The 17508-nt window shown below is 38.4% G+C and overlaps 2 protein-coding genes across 10 annotated transcripts in view; both read right to left on the bottom strand.

Moving 5' to 3' along the window:
* Positions 1–1956, bottom strand: part of SLC9B1 (solute carrier family 9 member B1) — a 73320-nt gene extending 71364 nt beyond the window's left edge. The window contains exon 1 of one of the 4 annotated variants that reach the window (XM_061164305.1): positions 1475–1956. In XM_061164305.1, the coding sequence (XP_061020288.1) occupies positions 1475–1649 (175 nt within the window). In that variant the 5' untranslated portion in view covers positions 1650–1956. Of the gene's footprint in view, positions 1–785; positions 841–1470 lie in introns of those variants that run through there. The other 3 variants (XM_061164304.1, XM_061164302.1, XM_061164303.1) reach the window with 3 other exon arrangements.
* Positions 1957–3865: 1909 nt separating this feature from the next.
* Positions 3866–17508, bottom strand: part of SLC9B2 (solute carrier family 9 member B2) — a 59286-nt gene continuing 45643 nt past the window's right edge. For all 6 annotated transcript variants that reach the window (XM_061164297.1, XM_061164294.1, XM_061164298.1 and 3 more), the window contains 3 exons: positions 14404–14512; positions 11136–11272; positions 3866–8507 (listed from right to left, as the gene is read on the bottom strand). In XM_061164297.1, coding sequence (XP_061020280.1) covers positions 8289–8507; positions 11136–11272; positions 14404–14512 — 465 coding nt within the window. In that variant the 3' untranslated portion in view covers positions 3866–8288. The remainder of the gene's footprint in view (positions 8508–11135; positions 11273–14403; positions 14513–17508) is intronic.

Raw genomic sequence — 17508 nt, 5'->3', positions numbered from 1 at the left:
CTATTACTAGACTTACCTCTGGGTCTAGAGAATACAAAAGTAAATATGGCGTGGTTCCTTGAAAATCTCACCCATTGATCCCTTTTAAAGTATCTACCGAATGTATTTACTGTATATCGTACTATGTTCCAGTATGCTGTACTTAGTTGCTCAATGGTATCCGACTCTTTGTGACCCCATGGACTGTAGCCCACCAGGCTCCTCTGTTCATGGGATTTTCCAAGAAAGGATACTGAAGTGGGTTGCGGTGCTCTACTCCAGGTGATCTTCCCAATCCAGGGATGGAACCCCAGTCTCCCATTTTGTACGAAGATTCTTTACCATCTGAGCCTCCAGCGAAGCCTATGTTCCAGGGACAGGGAAGTACTATGTTCCAGGGACTGTCTAATCTCAGTGTTTAGTTCCCTCTTCAGTAAAATGGAGCTTTGTTAACCAGCTTTATCTCACAGGTTGTATAAACTGGATGAGTATGAAAATAATGTACAAAATGGGATGTGCAATAAAAATGCTACTTTATATATTGCTATTACTGCACCTGCCTCTGTCCTTTTCTCTGGTATTGGGCAGGAGTTAAAACTAGAGAGTCAACTGACAAAACCAGCGGTATAAATTCTAGTACTCACAGAAGGTAGTAAATATGAATATCCATTTCAGAGGCACAGTGACCAAAACGTCTGGGGCTTGAATTCTTTACGTGTGAGAGTAACGTGTTAATTTCCCACACTTCTGTTGCACAAATAACAATACTATTTATTCTTATGGAAAATTATTTAGTGGGGTCTGACCTCTCTCGGTGCGACCCAAGCCAATCTTTCCTCTCCATCATCCCATCTGATCTTTTATAGACTACAGGACACACAGAGAGAGGCGTCGGGGACCAGGCGCAGGCCTCTCACAAGGACTCCTACACGATACGCCTGACACATGGTACCTGTGCAACAACAGCCCTCAATCCTTCAGAAGCACTGATCTGAAGGGCTTGTCCACGTCGATCAAAGCCGACAGAAACAGGCGGGGGTGAGGGGCGCGGGAGGAGGGAGGTGAGCCTTCCAGTATCAGCAACCAATCCTGGAGCACACCTCCAGTCGCAGGAGCTTGCGAACGTTCATTTGCAGATATTCACCACCTGTACGAGAATCTGCGCTTAATAAAATGATCTTTTCTGTCACTCTTGACTGACAAACCTCTTTCTTATTTGCGAGTACTCTGTAAAATGAGAGAAAGAAATGGAAGAGGGAACGGAGAGAATAAAGAAGAGACACGTGGGGTGAGGGAGCAAAGAAACAAGTCAGAGAGACGAGAGAAGAAATAAACATCTGTGGCTGTTTCCCGAGAGCCCGGCAAAGGAGCAGACGTACGCTCCTTAGAGCGAAGGGGACGGGAAGGCGCTCCTGGGCGCCAAGGAGGGGAAAGACCGCGAGAAACGAAGCACTAGTGCCGAAGGGGAGAGTAAAGACAAATGGGCTGTACCTACAATCGCTACAGCTTCTCCCGCTGCCCACGGAGCAACGCAGGGAGCACAGCAACCGCCGCCGGGCCCACGCGCAGCCCTGAGGCAAACGCTGCGGGACGCGAGTGTGGGCGGGGCTAATGGCGAGGGGGCGGGGCTGCCGACTGCGCGCCGAGCTGACGCGTTTAATTGGCGTCATGGTCGCCCCATTCTTCGGAGCCGGAGGTTTCCTTCTGGAACCGCCTGGGGTGTTTTCAGTTTATTCTGCCCGTTCCACGTCTCTTCAGAGTATTGACTTATTGTGTTGTACAAGTCCGGAGATGCAGTTGACCTCAGAGGGCCGCTTAGCCAAAAAGGACCGCCAGGGGATGCATGTGCCGGAAGTAACTTGTCAAAACTTTAGACGGTGTTTCCCTCTACGTCAATTTTAGTACAGCCTGAAAAGGAGCCGTTTCTGGGGTTAGGACTGCGCTCAAAGCTCAGCACTGCCACTCTGTAGCTTTGGGACCACAGGCAAATATATACTCTCTCTGAGCTTTGGGTTTTTCCTTCTCTGTAAAGGATGTGGTGGTGGTGTGAGAATAAATTGATGCGTGGCAAGTGTCTGGAACAGAGCTTAATACAAAGTAAACATTCAATATCCTATTATCAGTGTAAAACCTTTGCTTGTCTCCCCGCCCCGGCAACCCGCCCCCCTCCCCCCCCCCCCCCATGAAATCTTATGTGGAAACCTTCATATGAAACAAATAGAAGCAGAACTGCTCTTGAAGATGGGCCCAGAAACTTTGGGTTCTCAGTGCCAAAGGTGGTCTTAAAGTTCCCTCTCTGGAGTCCCCAAGCTTCCTACAACATAGACAAAGGCAAATTACAGAAAGTCCAAACTTCTTAGAAAGACAAACTCACCTTTCCTATTTTTTCCCCTCCTTGATACTCCAAACGACTTTTTCTCCTGCACACACACACAAATTCCTTTTTGCCTCCATGTTTTTTCTTGTCATTCAGTCTATGGGGAGTGTTCCTTTACCCCTTATTTATCATTTAAGATTTTATTCAAATCACAACTCTTTTTTGGATGACTAAGAAATTCTTTTATTGTAACTCCTTCCTATCGTCAGCATGGTATAGGTAGCTCATTTTCTGTTTTCTGAAAGTCAGAAAATCGGACTGAAAGTCATTTTCTTCCTTGTTTTATAAGAGTCGACAAGGTCTTTTGTGATTATAGGGTTAAGGAAATGCTTTGTTCTCATGGTAGGAAAGAAAAAGAAAGAAGATTCCCAAGGTTACTAGGATGAAGAACAAACAGTAAAGCTGGGAAGAAGGACCTTTGAGAGGAGCCTGCTTGCCTCCAAGACACTGTGCTAAGCCTCAGATGCCATGGACTGCTGGAGTTCAAGTGCTTTAGGGTTTACTGAAGGAAAATGGGAGGCATATCAACAAGTAGTTTTGGAATTCTCACCAGGTTCAGAGGATTCAGGCCGTATTTAATTTTAGTCAACTAAAACATGTGATATCACTTGCTCCCAAAATGGCAGGAAGCAGTTCCCATCTGTTACACAAAACTACATAAATTATTCATATAGAAATATAATGTTCTGACAGGTTTCAAAAATAATGTCCTTCATTTACTTAAAGACAATATAATAAAAATTTAATAATAATCACTTAAAAACACCTAAAGAAACATCTGAAGCCTTTTTGGTAAGAAAAAAAAATCAAGGATAAGTTAAAAATAATTGAATTGGTAATATTTACAACAATGCGATTAAAAGCAAAACAAAAAAAAAACTTTTGAGGAACAAAGAGAACCTTAATCATGATAGCAGTATTCCCTAAGTTTGATGTGAAAGTACTCAAACATATCGTCTATATAAATAGCTCTGTACTTCTGAAAGCACTTCAATAAAAATAGAAATTTGGCCAATGACCAATTTGGTATGATTTAAGTGCCAACTTTCTTTTCCATTCTTCTCACTACTTCTCTTTATCAACCTTAAGTGTCAGTCATTTACTGAACCCCGGGCTTTACTGTTTTTGCACATCGATAATATACCAGCCCTCTACCTAGCTGTTCCTTTCTTTGCCTTACTCCCTAATATCAACTCATCAATCCAAATCATGTCCACTCTTCTAGATCCAGTTCACGTATCACCTTTACGAAGTTTTCCTCACTGAGAACAGTTTTGAATCATTCACTTGGATTACAGCTATTTGTACACATCTTGCTTCCTTGAAAGGTTGAAAGCTTTCTGAAGGCAAGTATTAGAGTCAGTCTCCCACTACAATTCAAGTTCCATCTTGAATATATTCTTCATCACTGTATTCCCCAGGACCTAGCAAAACTGGTACACAGTAGACAAGTTACAAGTATATTTTGAGTGAATGAATGAATGGATTTTATAACATAAACTCCCTAAAGGCAGGGATTTGTCTGTTTTATTCATTGAAAAATTAATATTTGAATATTACAGGGTGAATAAGTAATTTTTGGAAGGCTTAGCATTCATTATATACAACAAAAAATCTTCAATTTATATATCTTCACAGAAGTCAAATATATTTATATTGCCTTTCACCCAACTAATTCAGTGGATGAGGTATCATTCTGAAAATAAGATATCCCCCAGACTGCAAAAGTAAAATTTAAAAGAATCAAAATAAAATGGGTGTTAGCATTAACAGTAGTTTCATTTTTCTTTCTTGTGCTTTTCTGGGTTCTAGATTTTCTGCAATGAAAATGTATTATTTTTTAATCAGACAGAAGTAATCAATACTATTTTTAAAGAATGTAATGGGTGAGATCATTTGCAAACATATGATTGAGGACATTTTGAGAACACTCAAGTCCAGTCCATGTTACATGGAGTTAGTACCAGAAAGGAAAACAAGGAAAGGTGAAAATAACTTAAAAAGCAGAAACCTAATCAGTCTGCCTAAAGAGTAACAAGCACTTCTCAGAGGAGAGACTGATGGCACCCTCAGTGAAAAAAAAAGGGTGTTGAAGGGCATGAGTTTACAGTGTTTGCTTGGCGCTGTCCTTGGAAGTATGAAGCCCTTGATGTGTACTGAATTCTGTCCCCCAACTAAATGCATAAGCTGAAGCCATAACCCCCTCAGTGTGATGGTGTTTGCACATGGGGAATCTGAGAGGTAATTATACTAGATGAGGTCATGAGGCTAGTGCCTTCATGGTGGGATTAGTGACTTACTAGAGGAGACAACAGGGGGCTTGCATATTCTCCTCCATTCCCATCCCCTCATGACCCCCCTCCTCCCAGCACCTGGTGAGAATCCGACGAGGAGGAGGCTATTAGCCCGCCAGGAACAGAGCTCTCATCAGAACCTGATCACTGCTGGCAACTCTGAGCTTTGATGTCCAGCCTCAGAACTGTGAGAAGATAAATATTGGTTGTTTAAACCACTCAGTCTATGGTATTTTGTTGTAGTAGCCTGAGCAGCTCAGATGCGCTAAGTGGACTAAAATCTAAACTGTTATGTGGCAGGTAGTTTTCTGATACTGAAAGAGAATCTCCTCACTGATTCAGTTCATAACCATTTACTAAATGCCCACCCTGCTCCATGCCCTGTAAAAATTGCTGAGGATTCACAGATGACCAAGATAAGGCTCCCACCCCTCAGGGGTTAATTTAATAGGCAACAAACCCATAAACAAACTGAAAAAAGGACTATAAGTACTCTGATAGGAGTATGTATATGATACACCTTTCACTCACCCAGAGGTTAGAGCAATGGTTTCTATCTGTGGTGGGGTGGGGTAAGTTTGATTAGCTTGAGTCAACATTCTGTATCAAGTTAACTCTGAGTTTACCAACCAAGAAAAGAGCTGTGGCTTACTTTGTGGTGACAAAACAAACCCGAGACTTCACAGTGAGTCCTGCAGAGACCAACACCGGACAGAGAACGTGAAAGTGTTAGTCATTCAGTCCTGTCCAACTCTTTGTGACTGCATGGACTGTAGCCTGCCAGGCCCCTCTATCCAATGGGATTCTCCAGGCAAGAGTACTGGAGTGGGTTGCCATTTCCTATTCCAGGGAATGTTCCTGACCCAGGGATGGAACCTGGGTCTCCTGCACTGCAGGCAGATTCTTCACTGAGCCACCACGGACGCCCACTGAACAGAGAGCCACAGAGATTTGGTTGGTGGCTGCTCACCGAGGACAGGTAGGCAAAAAGTCACCACATGCTCTGAAAATGGCATAGGCTATTGGCAGTCACTTTTGGGGATTCTCAATTATCTCTACACTCTGAATTTCCATTTCTAATTCTTTCTTGGGGCCTTGAATATTTACGATAACATTCTTATTTACTTATCCTAACTGTATTTTGTATTAGTAAGTATTCAAAGCCTGTTATGTTACATGGAGAAGAGTTACTGGTGAACATGGGAACCTGCACTCACTGCAGCACCCTTGGGTCTCCCATGCCTCCTGCTAAGTCCTGATCATCCCCACATCCTCGCTGAGGTCCTTTCTCTGGAGGCTGTGCCTAAAGTGCACCTCTTCCCTGATTTATGGGTTACTCCTGCTGTGAGCTCCCTGGCACCCCTGTACTTTCTGCATCATGGCACTTATCACACTGTTTTGCAATCTCTTGTTTAATGGTTTCTATCCTGTCTGATCCTTAAAGATGGTAGGTAACAACATTACTTTTTTATGATGTGCCTGGGTCACCAAAGGCTTTAGTAAGTATTTGTTGGGTGACTCTAGTTTCAGAGCCTGTGAAAGTAGAGGACCAGATGAGCATTAAGTTTATGGTGCTACAACCAAGGCGCACCTGGCCAAGGAAGTTCGCCTCTCTGAACTTTGGTATAAACTAGTCTGGTCCATGTTGAGAACATAAACACTAAGGGAATACAATCCCATAGAGGAACCAGAGTCAGGCTGATGTAAAAATGAAAACTCTCTGGCTTCCTATTATGTTAGATTAATAAAAATTAAGCTGGTTTTGAACAGCTTGAAAGTCATGGTGGAAAGGGCTGGAAGAGTAGTCTGATGATAAGGTTATTTCATGACCTGTTAGTCTAATAACTAAATGAAGGGTGAATGTACCCTATACTCACTTCTGTCAGAGCACTTATAGCCCGTTTTACAGATTGTTCATATGTTTGTCTCTATTAAATCAGAACCTTAGGTAATCTAACAACATTATCTAAACATTATTATAACAACTAGGCAGGAGCTGATCTAGAGTAGAGGAACTCAACAAGTGATACACAAAAGCAGAAATGGTCAGTTGATTAAGTGGGACAAAATGAGACTTTTGCAGATAAGACTTTCTTATCTTCTCTACTGGCATGTCACAATTCCTGAAATTCCTGCCATGCAAGTCGTTCTTTTGGTTAAAGTTACATCTTTAGATAGTCCTTGTTAACCTGCAAGAATATGCTACTAGGTGATGGTAACACCCAAGATGATAGTACTGCTGGCTCTCAAATCTGGTCTTTCCATCTCCCGGGAATGTGAATGCTTAGTGAGAGATAATACTTTTCAGCTGGGTCGGTGTGATTATCACCAACAGAGTGTAAGAGGAGAGATGGGTCTGCCGCCACATCACTTCCCTAAAAATAAGTTGCTTGTCTTGGGCTTCCTTTTTTTTTCTTCTTCCTGAAGACTAGAAAGGGGACTTTTGTCCTAAGCTAGGGCACAGCAGAGTCTCAGGATGGAAGGACCTGGGTCGCTGAATAAACCTCATGAGCAGAGGAACCCTGTCAACTGGTTTTGTAAGAGGAAAATGCATTTCTCTATTTAAGTATTTAATTTTTCATTTCTTCATTATAGCAGCTTACCTTACCCCGATTAATGTGGCATTCATGAGGCTGACATAGATTTAAAAATTAGCTATCTCTTACCTAGAGAACAGGAAAAGCCTGAAAATGTGGGCCACAAAAAACAAAGGACTGGGTCAGGGCACTGCTTAGGTAGAAGGAAACAGATGAGCCACTGAAATGGGGGGCTCTGTGAAGCTAACTAGGGGGATAGGATTTAGTCTTTGACACCTGGACAGGTGCCAGAGAAAGAACCAATTAAAATATTTTGTGTACTTTATAAAATTTTGGTGGGAACAATCAGTTATACTACTTCAAAGAAAGACAGGTAAGAGAGGTAGAAATGGAGAAGAGGCAGATTAAGAGGGAAGGTAGAAATGGATGAGGGATTGTGTCATGGTATTTAAAAACAAACAAAAAAAAGGGCCCAAAACAATTCAAGGCATGAGAGGTTAGGTGACCATGAATTATGAAATTGTGATGGTAACACTAAGTTAGAGCAAGCTGTTGGCTAGCAGAACAGGACACTGAAATTAAATTGTGGTAGTACACTAAAGTATCTATGTGTGCTCAATCACTTCGGTCCATGCGACCCCTGGACCATAATTTGCCAGGATCCTCTGTCCATGGGATTTCCCAGGGAAGAATACTGGATTAGGTTGCCATGTCCTCCTCCAGGGGATCTTCCCGACCCAGGGATTGAATCTGTGATTCCTACATTTTCTGTATTGCAGGCAGATTCTTTACCGCTGAGCCACTAGGGAAGCCCAAAGTATACATGTCCCTATACAAACTAAGAGATAATGATGAATAGGTATTTTAAGAAAAAAATTAAGGAAGGGAGCAGGTTGGAGATGTAGAACATTACCACCGTCCCTGTAATAGCCAAAAATGCTGTTAAAAAAAAAAATAGCCACACTCTGGTTCTATTAATTTACACTTAAACACTAAATATGTCAATATCCATCCAGATAAAACTAGTCTCTGCTAGTTGACAAAAGCAGACACCGACAGTAGCCTTCTGAGGGCTGTATTCAGCATTCTCTCTTTTCACCTCTAAACTTGTATAGACGTCTCTCCTTGATCTTCTTCATCTTTATTTTGTTCAGCTTTCTGGAGAAGTCTGGGGCCGAGCAAACCAATAAGTAGGCTTCCAACTGGGGCTGTGATGAGGATGGACAAAAATGCCACTGTCAACACATCCATTCCATATCCTTCTAACTGTTTCTCTCCATGTGATCTTGCTGTGTCCAAAGCCACAGATCCTATTGCAGCCTATGAAAGTTTAAAGGTAAAGTTGGAAGCATTATAAGACAAGCACATACAAGAAAGGTGAATTATGTTATCATTTGCAAAAACAAATCTCTTATTCTTTTGCTCAACTATGAAAGTTCTCTTCGTCCTCTTTCAAAATGTACTGCAGTTGATTTTAATGATCTGAAAGCTCTCCCTACCCTTGCCAAGGGAAAGGATGATTCATCTGTACCTATTTGCATAACGCAAACTTACAAAAATATCAGGCAGATATATTTCAAAACACCAGGCAAATACAGACTTAGGATATTAATTAACCATAACAAGATTACACTAAATTCCTCCTGAATAAAGATGAAAGTTACTGGTCATCTCACTCTTTCATCTTTAGGAATTTGGAATTAAGAAAGGATAAGATGAAAAAATGATAGTGATATTTATTGGAAGTTTTAAATGAAAAAAACATAAGAATACTGCTTCAGAGCCTAAACTAATTGTTAAATATCAAGAAACTTGAAAGTGGTAGGCACCTTTGAAACTTGAAGTTAATCTTATTAGGAATTTGATGAATTTTTTGCCTTAAGAGTTGGTGAAATGTTTTATTTAAAATTTATCTACTGGAAGGTATTATGAATAATCTTTTAGGGACAAAATGCAACATTATCAGTGCACAAGGGGAAAATATATTAATCAACCCAGTTATCCCCTTATTTCACAGGACACAACAATGTTGATCTCCAGGACAACGCAACAGAAGAGAAAATATCAGTGTGGAGACACAGTGGCAGAGACTACTAATTGCCGACAATATCTGAATGCCCCTTTACCCTTCTATAATAGAAGTGGCTGAGTTTTAGCTGGTCACATTGCTGTTCAAATAGAGACTGTTTTCTTCAGTCTTCTTTGCAAATAGTTGTAGCTATATATCTAAGTTTTGGCCACTGAGAGGTGAGAGAAAGTGATAAATGCTTCTTTTAATTGTTCCCTGAAAAGAAATGGGCCTTATTATTTCCCCCTTGCCATTGGTTGGAAATGGTGAAAGCTGGACTCGTGGATGAAAGGCACATGCCAAGAACAGCGGTTACCTTGCCAGCTCTGGAATGGTCATTCTTGATCATTGGTTAGAAAGAAATAAAAAGTCTATCTCATTTAGTCCCTGCGTTTGAGGGCTCTTTGCTATGGTATATCCCCTTGTACCAGAGCTAATTCAACATTTCATGAATGCTCAGCAAGAACTGCACACATTATAATATACATTTCCCTTTCAGTTCTCTGTTATATGTGTAAATGCGTACATGTGTGTATGTTTAGGGGGGTTGTATGTATACTAAGATGTCATTTAAAATATACTTATGGGTCATGGACAAAAATAGTTTAAAGAACACTAATATGGAAAAAATATATAAGAAAGTCTTGTTTCTTGTGCAGTGGCAAAAGAAGAAAAAGCGAAATTCTATATGATAATTGCTTTGAGAACATGCATTATTCAAGACATCCTAGATAATTTCTCCTTATTTTAAAACTTGTTTTCATAGTGGGAAAGTGCCATCCTTCAAAATTTAACTTTAGAAACAAATCTTTCCTACCAAATCAACTAGAGAGGTTATTTTTTATATTTTACCTGCTAAAGTTACCAGAGGCAGTGTGGAGGCGGGAGACACTATGAGGGAGAAACTACTCTACGTACTGTACTGTATTAACCTCAGAGCATCCTTAGCCACTAAGTTTATGTCTCAGACTACTATGAATGTATGATGGAAAGAAAAACTTCTCTGGAATAATGCCCTAACCCCGCAGCCACACAAAATCTGGCATATTGTTCCAGAGCAGCATACACATCTCTCAAGGCTTCCTAAATTAACATCTGATTTTTGTTTCATGAAACAAGAAATTTATACACTTAAATAATCACAAAATAATCAAGAATAAAACAGGTAAGTCTCATTTCTTGTAATTAGTTGGAGAATATACAATACCATCAAGGATATGTTACATTTGCAACAAATGATGATCTGTACAGTTCTAATTAGCAATTACAGGTATGCTACTAAATACCTGGTGAATCCTTTTAAGCACCTATTGGTTAGTGCCTTGTTCATTGGAGTGCACAAATTTTGGGTCATATGATTGCTTGTCAGGAGGTTCAGCTGGTTTGAAAATTTTAAATATCAACTAATAATCAAGGAAATGAAGCATTTTCTGAGTTATTTCTCAATAAATCTTTCCCCATTATATATAAAGACTGTAGTCAAACATAACTGATTACCAATCATATAGTCACATACATTTCAATACTAAGATGGGCAATGCTATTTATTGAAATGAAGAGAGTTAATAACTATCTCTGGGTTATTTAGAGAGCTCTGACTGATAAAATTTCAAACTCTTCCTTCCTGCTATGTACTACTCCTTTCTAGTAGTATAGGGATTTATTGGATTTTTAGTTGCACTCTGGTGATCTAAAGAAATTTAAATGAGCTGTCATACTTAATGAATCAATATACCAAAAATAAAACTTTTAAAGAGCAAATTAGTATAAAGTCTTATCATAAATCAAACTTCATATACTTATTTTCGCCAAATTTGAACAAGCTTTTATTAAAAATTTCAAGATATCATATAGAAATAGGAATTAAAATCCATCATTACCTGGACTGTGGCCTTTGGAAGCCATGCAAAAGAAATAAATAGCTTTTCCTTAATATTAAAACCAGCAAAACACACCATCAGATATGTGACCGAAATTCGTATTAATACTGCAATGCCCAGGGTGGCAACACAAAGACCTGTAAGAAATACTCAGTTTTCAGACATAATGAAATACTGAGGGAAAAAAAAAAACACACCTGAATCACATGGTTACTGATTCAAAATTCTTTCAACAGAAGCCTAAAAACATTCAAAAAATTAAAAAGACAAAATGGCGAGGCATAATTTATTAAAACATCAACATTAAGGATCAATCAGACCGCTTGTTTAAAAGAAGGTATTTCCCCTTGATTTTCTAGCAAAATGTGAAAGATTTATTTGACCTGAAGAGAAACCAGAGTATCCCCCTAAAATAAAAACAGAAATTAAACATATTTAAATTTTTACAAAGGAGATTTGAAGGTTATTTTATGCTTTATAGCAAGAACAACACTTTCTTTCATGTGTTTATTTAAAATGAATTTATACAATATTAACTATGCATGGCAGGATTTGGACTAGGTACTAGTACACAGAAATGTAAATACACAGACTCTGCTTCTATGAACATCAAAGACAGAAACATAAACAACTAATTAATATACTATAAGGCAAATACAGTTTAAACATACTGGTAAGAGGGCACAGGAGAAGAAAACATTAATATTTTTTAACAAAGTGGTTGAGAATTCTTTACAGAGTATGAAGAGGTGATATTCAAAATATTTATGAGCTATTATGGATACAATGAGCCAATCAGAACAGAGCTGGCTGGGCACTGACCAATCAGAACAGACATCAGCAGTCTACATCTGTTTCATCATACCGGTGTGTATACTGACTGCCCACTAGCCCTGGTTGTCATATACAGCTACTTCATTCAATCAGCATTTAGAATTCTTTGCTGGTAAAGTTAAGTTCATCCTGATGTGCAAAATAAGGGATTGTGACTTGGCCACTGTAGGCTACTGGACCTGAGAAAGCCACAGCTAAAGTGACTGCTAACTAACAGGGTAATATTTTATTTTATTTATTTATTTATTTATTTTTTAATATTTTAAAAAGTAACATTGGTTGAGTATTTACTCTGTGCCAGGCTCCACAGTCAGCTTTAAGTGCACTACTTTACTAAATCCTTTCAACTTGTGGGGTAATTAGTCTCATTTTACAGTTGAAAACAATGAGGTTCAAAAAGGAACAGAAAATTGAGAACAATTTTTTCAAGTTGAAAAGGCTTGTAAAAGGGAAAGACATTGCAGGAAGTGCTAATGTAAATCTGCAATAAAGTTGTTTTTTTTTAAAGCAAAAGTTTTGTAGCTTTTTGTTGGAGGATATTCTCTCAGGTTTGTATATTTTCAAAGGTATTTGTTGCTGAAGTACAAGGTACAAAAGCAATAATACCATTCCCAGGAGGGAACATTGAAGGTTTGGGGAGAAGATGATGAGGAAGATTGAGACATATCGAGTTTAAAGTTTTGTGGGGCTTACAAGTAGTGATGTCCAATCAACCACTGGATATACAAGTTTAGAGATAAAGATTTTGGAATTACATAGTTCATAATCAAAGTCACTGAGTGCAGATGAGCTTGGGAAAGTGATAAAGAGTGAGACACGTAGGAGCAGCATTTAAGCCATATATACTATAAAGACTCAAAGGGCACTAGAAAATACAAAGTTTGAAACTTCGATGTGAAAGTATTTTAAAGAGGTTAATAGCATCAAATGCTGATATGAGATCAAGTAAAATAAAGATTCATAAATATTCAGTGGATTTAATAACATAACCTTGGTAAGAGCAGTGTTGGCTGTGTGTTAGGGCAGAAGCTAAACTTAAATGCACTGAGGAAGAGAAAGAGAACTGAAATGGAAAAGTGGAATATAGATACCCTTTTGGAAAAGTCTGAAAAGAGGAAGACAGAGAGAGAATGGTAGGTGAGGAGAGCAATGAAGGGAGAAAGGATGTATATACATATATATATATATATATATATATATATATGTACACATATCCTTTACAAATATATGTGCGTGTACTTATTTAAATTTTGATTGTGATAAAATACACTTAACAAAAATCACTATCTTAATCATTTAAAAACTTACAGTTCAGTAAGCATCAGGTTAAACATTCATGTTTTTGCGCAACAAATATCCAGAATGTTTTCATCTTGTAAAACTGAAACTCTGTACCCATTAGACAACAAATTCCCATCTCCCCATTTCCAAGATCCCTGGCATCATTCTATTCTACATTTCTATGAATTTGACTCATATAAGTAAAATCATACAGTATTTGTCTTTTTATGATTGGCTTATTTTATTTAGTGTAATGTCCTCTAGGTTCACCCATGCTATAGCATGAATCAGAATGGGATGATGTTATTTCAAGATAAGAGAGATTAAAGTCCATTTAACTTCTGAAGAAGAGGAAACTATGACAAGGCTACTTGAAGATGTATGAAAAAAAAAGCGAAGAATCTATGCATGAGATTCAGAAAGAGGTGGCAGCGGACAGGAGCCCCTGTATGGATGGAAAAACAATGGGATGCAAAGAAAGGAGGAAATAATGAGTATATGTGTGTAAATTAATTTTTAAATGAAGTGCTATGAATTAAGACAGTTTTAACATGATGGCTAGCAAATGTGTGGGCTTCTCTCGTAGCTCAGTTGGTAAAGAATCTGTCTGCAATGCAGGAGACTCAGGTTCGATTCCTGGGTAGGGAAGATACCCTGGAGAAGGAAATGGCAACCCACTCTAGTATTCTTGCATGCAGAACACCACGGACAGAGGATCCTGGCAGGCTATATAGTCCATGGGGTCACAAGAGTTGGACACGACTGAGCGACTAAACCACCACAGCAAATGTGTGAATGAATAAAAGAATGAATGAACAAACATTTCTATTCTATGGGTACATGTTATTACATATTATAGGACTCGCTAGTTATCTTTAAGATTCTGGCTCTCGATCAGCGCAAGGCTACATGACCATTTTTACCCTTGGGAAAACGGACCTGCATTTTATTGATGGTAGTCAGCAGTGTCATTTTTCTTTACAAGGAACAATATTAAAGCTGTAAAATTTACTGTCTTAGATTGACAAACATTATTTTCTAACCAACTACCCCGATAATAGGAATCAGTGAACACATACCTACCAAAGATATTTCAACTGAATATACATAGAAAGAGTTGATTTTAGCAAAAGTAGTACTTTGAAATTCTTACCTACAGTTTCTGGTCTGAGAGCTGTAATTGATACCTCTGCTCCAATCAGTCCAAAGAGAAGGGGCTGAAAGATGTCCCAGGCAACTGCTATAACTTTTTCAACATCTGTCTAAAACACACACACACACACACACACAGATTTTCATTATATGAATTCAGAAGTTCTAAGAATTTTGCTAATTTGAAATTTGACTCAATTTGACCTGCAACAGCCTTTACCTCTGTATTATCTATAAATGAGTTAGTTCAAAGGCAACAAAAAATTGCACAAAGATGGTTCTAATACAATTAAGATATTATGTGAGCTGCTTTAGTGTTGGTTTATACATAAGAGCTAATTCTAGAATCTTACAAAGTAATCTTAGGACTTCTGCTTCTGAATGCACAATATGTGTATGTGCATATATTATAATGAGTATTATATTAATTATATTCTTATTTCATTTAATAGTTTAAAGTTTTGTTAATTTTCATTTAACAATATGATTTAAAGGCCTAATATTAGTGCATACATCTAGATACTCACCTCATAATTGCTGAATAGTAATCTGTGGTATGGAAGTACCATAGTTTATTCAATAATTTCTTTATTTATAGGTCTTTGTTTCCAATTTTACCTTTATAAAAAAATGTTGTTTATGGTTATCGCAAATTATGCACAAAAGCACAATCCAGGTATAACAAAGCGCTGTGCCAGTTATTAATTTATTGCTATTTGGCTCCTAATCTGCCTTTCCCTGCTTCTCTGCAGAAAATGGAGCTGGCCCTTTAAATAGTCCTCCTTTGCCAGCTGGTACCATATTAAATATTGTCAGTAGAGATGCTGAAAGCTATTAAAAGAGAAGGTGCCCTTCCTGGTTTCTGTGGCTCCTCCTGGCAAGATCTTCCAGTACAAGGCTCCTGAAGTGCATGGGGCTGGCAGCTTCCCCCCAGGCTACTTCTAGGGTGGTTTCATCGCCACCTCCCATGGGCAATATACCTTTCCATGTACCCTGACAGGTGGATTTCCTTTTGAGTTCGGAGAGTAGATTTCTAGTAAATTTTGTAGGCAGGGTGCCATGGTGATTTCTCTGTCACCCAGTGACCAAGGCTCTGACAAGATCTGGATTCTCAGCACTGAGGTTGGGAGTAGTGAGGTGAGAGAGGGAGGCAGAAGCGTATGTTTTATTTCCACCCTAGAAGTTTATAGCTGCTATTCCCCGATGGCTCACCAGGTAAAGAGTTCCCCTTCAATGCAGGAGACACAGGGACGCAGGTTCAATCCCTGGGTTGGGAAGATCCCTTGGAGAAGGAAAAGGCAACCCACTCCAGTATTTGCCTGGGAAATCCCATGGACAGAGGAGCCTGGTGGGCTACAGTGCATGGGGTCGCAAAGAGTCATATACAACTGAGTATATAAGAACAGCACACATTCCTATATTTTTTATGGGTCTCTTCACATCTTACAAGCCAACCCCTTGTTAACTGATCCCTGGGATGGTTAATAATAAACTTCCCTATTCCAGTTACTATATGATTTCTTTCTCCTTACAAGATCCTGGTTGATATGTTTTTTAAAACTTAATTCAAACATCTTAGGGAAAGACTCACACAATTGACCATGTAAAACTAAAGTGTCTGTGGCAAAGTAAACCATAAAAAAGATAGTGACAAACCAAGAGAAAATAACTGTACTATGTGTAATAGATAAGGAAAAATACCCAATCACTAAGAAAAAGATAGAGACCCTAGTAGAAAAATGGGCAACACAAATACACAAGTAGTCATACAAGAAACACAAATGGCCTCAAAGCATGACACTGAAACTCAGTAATCAGAGAAACACAAGTTGAAACAATATACCATATTTTTGGGGAAAGCATAACCACATTGCAAAAAAACTACAATGTAAAATATTTGTAAGATTGTAAGCACACTCGGACTAATTGGTAGGAGAGGAAACTGACAATGGTTTTTTATGGAAGGCAATCTAGCAGTGCCCATTACAGTACCTAAGAATTTATGTCTAACAGACTTTTTTCAATCAACATTACGAATCTATATTTTTGGTCCACAGTTTTACCCTTAAAATTACATGTTTTTAAGGATTTGCCCTTCCACATCTGTATGGAACTCTGACAGAGGATTACATTGCTTCTCTATTTTCTTCATTATTATTTCTGATATGTTTATTAGGGTGAAGATTCTATTTTCTCTTAACTTATCAATGTCGAAAGACAGCATATGTGAGGGGGTCAGTTGATTTATGTATACAGTTCTATTCCTATATCATGAAAAAAAAAGTTATGCTTCGATATCATAAGGAATCAGATGATGATTTAGGTTCAAATTCTGTCACCCATTAACTGCAAGTCACTTGCCCTTAGCACCTCATTTTTCTCATCTGTCAAGTAGAGGTCTATATTAAAAGACATCCAATAAAATAAAATAAAAGACATCCAAGATCCTTTATCATTTAATGACAATTTCTAGTTCTGCCAAAAACTGTCCAGTTGCCAACATGCCACATATCTTTAAATTTTACTTTTGAATTTAATTCTTTTTTTTCAATTTATTGAATTTAATTCTTAGAGTATATCATAGCTAAAGCTCAGACTTTAGTTGATACTTAGTTGTAAAGAACAAAATTTAACTCTATTAATCTTAGTCTTACTTAGGCTTTTGTTGACAGGACTAAATTGCTTATGGAAAGTTCTCAAAAATATTTTAACATTTTATATATTCAGAACTCCAATGAGAGCAGAAGTCTTAAAGAGTTTTCCCTATCAAATTACTTTTATTTCTAAACTGTAGGCAAAGGCCATGCTTTGCTTTTTGATAGTAACACTTTAGAACTAATTGGATATGGGCTTCATCAGATATGGGCTTATATATTATGAAACTTTAAAAAGGGAGAAGAGTCACAATGTAGCTTTTTGGGTGGCTTTTTCATAATTTCAAAACCAAAATAAAGTTATTTATAAAAGAGAATCAAGCCATAGAAATAAGATACCTATAGAAGAAGATGAGCTAGGGAATTCCCTGGCGGTTCAGTGACTGAGACTCTGAACTTTCCTTGCCAAGAGCACTGGTTCAATCCCTGGTTGGGGAACTAAGATCCCACAA

The sequence above is a fragment of the Dama dama genome, chromosome 17, assembly GCF_033118175.1.
Source record: "Dama dama isolate Ldn47 chromosome 17, ASM3311817v1, whole genome shotgun sequence".
In the NCBI taxonomy this organism is placed as follows: Eukaryota; Metazoa; Chordata; class Mammalia; order Artiodactyla; family Cervidae; genus Dama; species Dama dama.
Note: the sequence above shows the minus strand (reverse complement) of the source record. Positions and strands in the feature narration are given on the sequence as shown.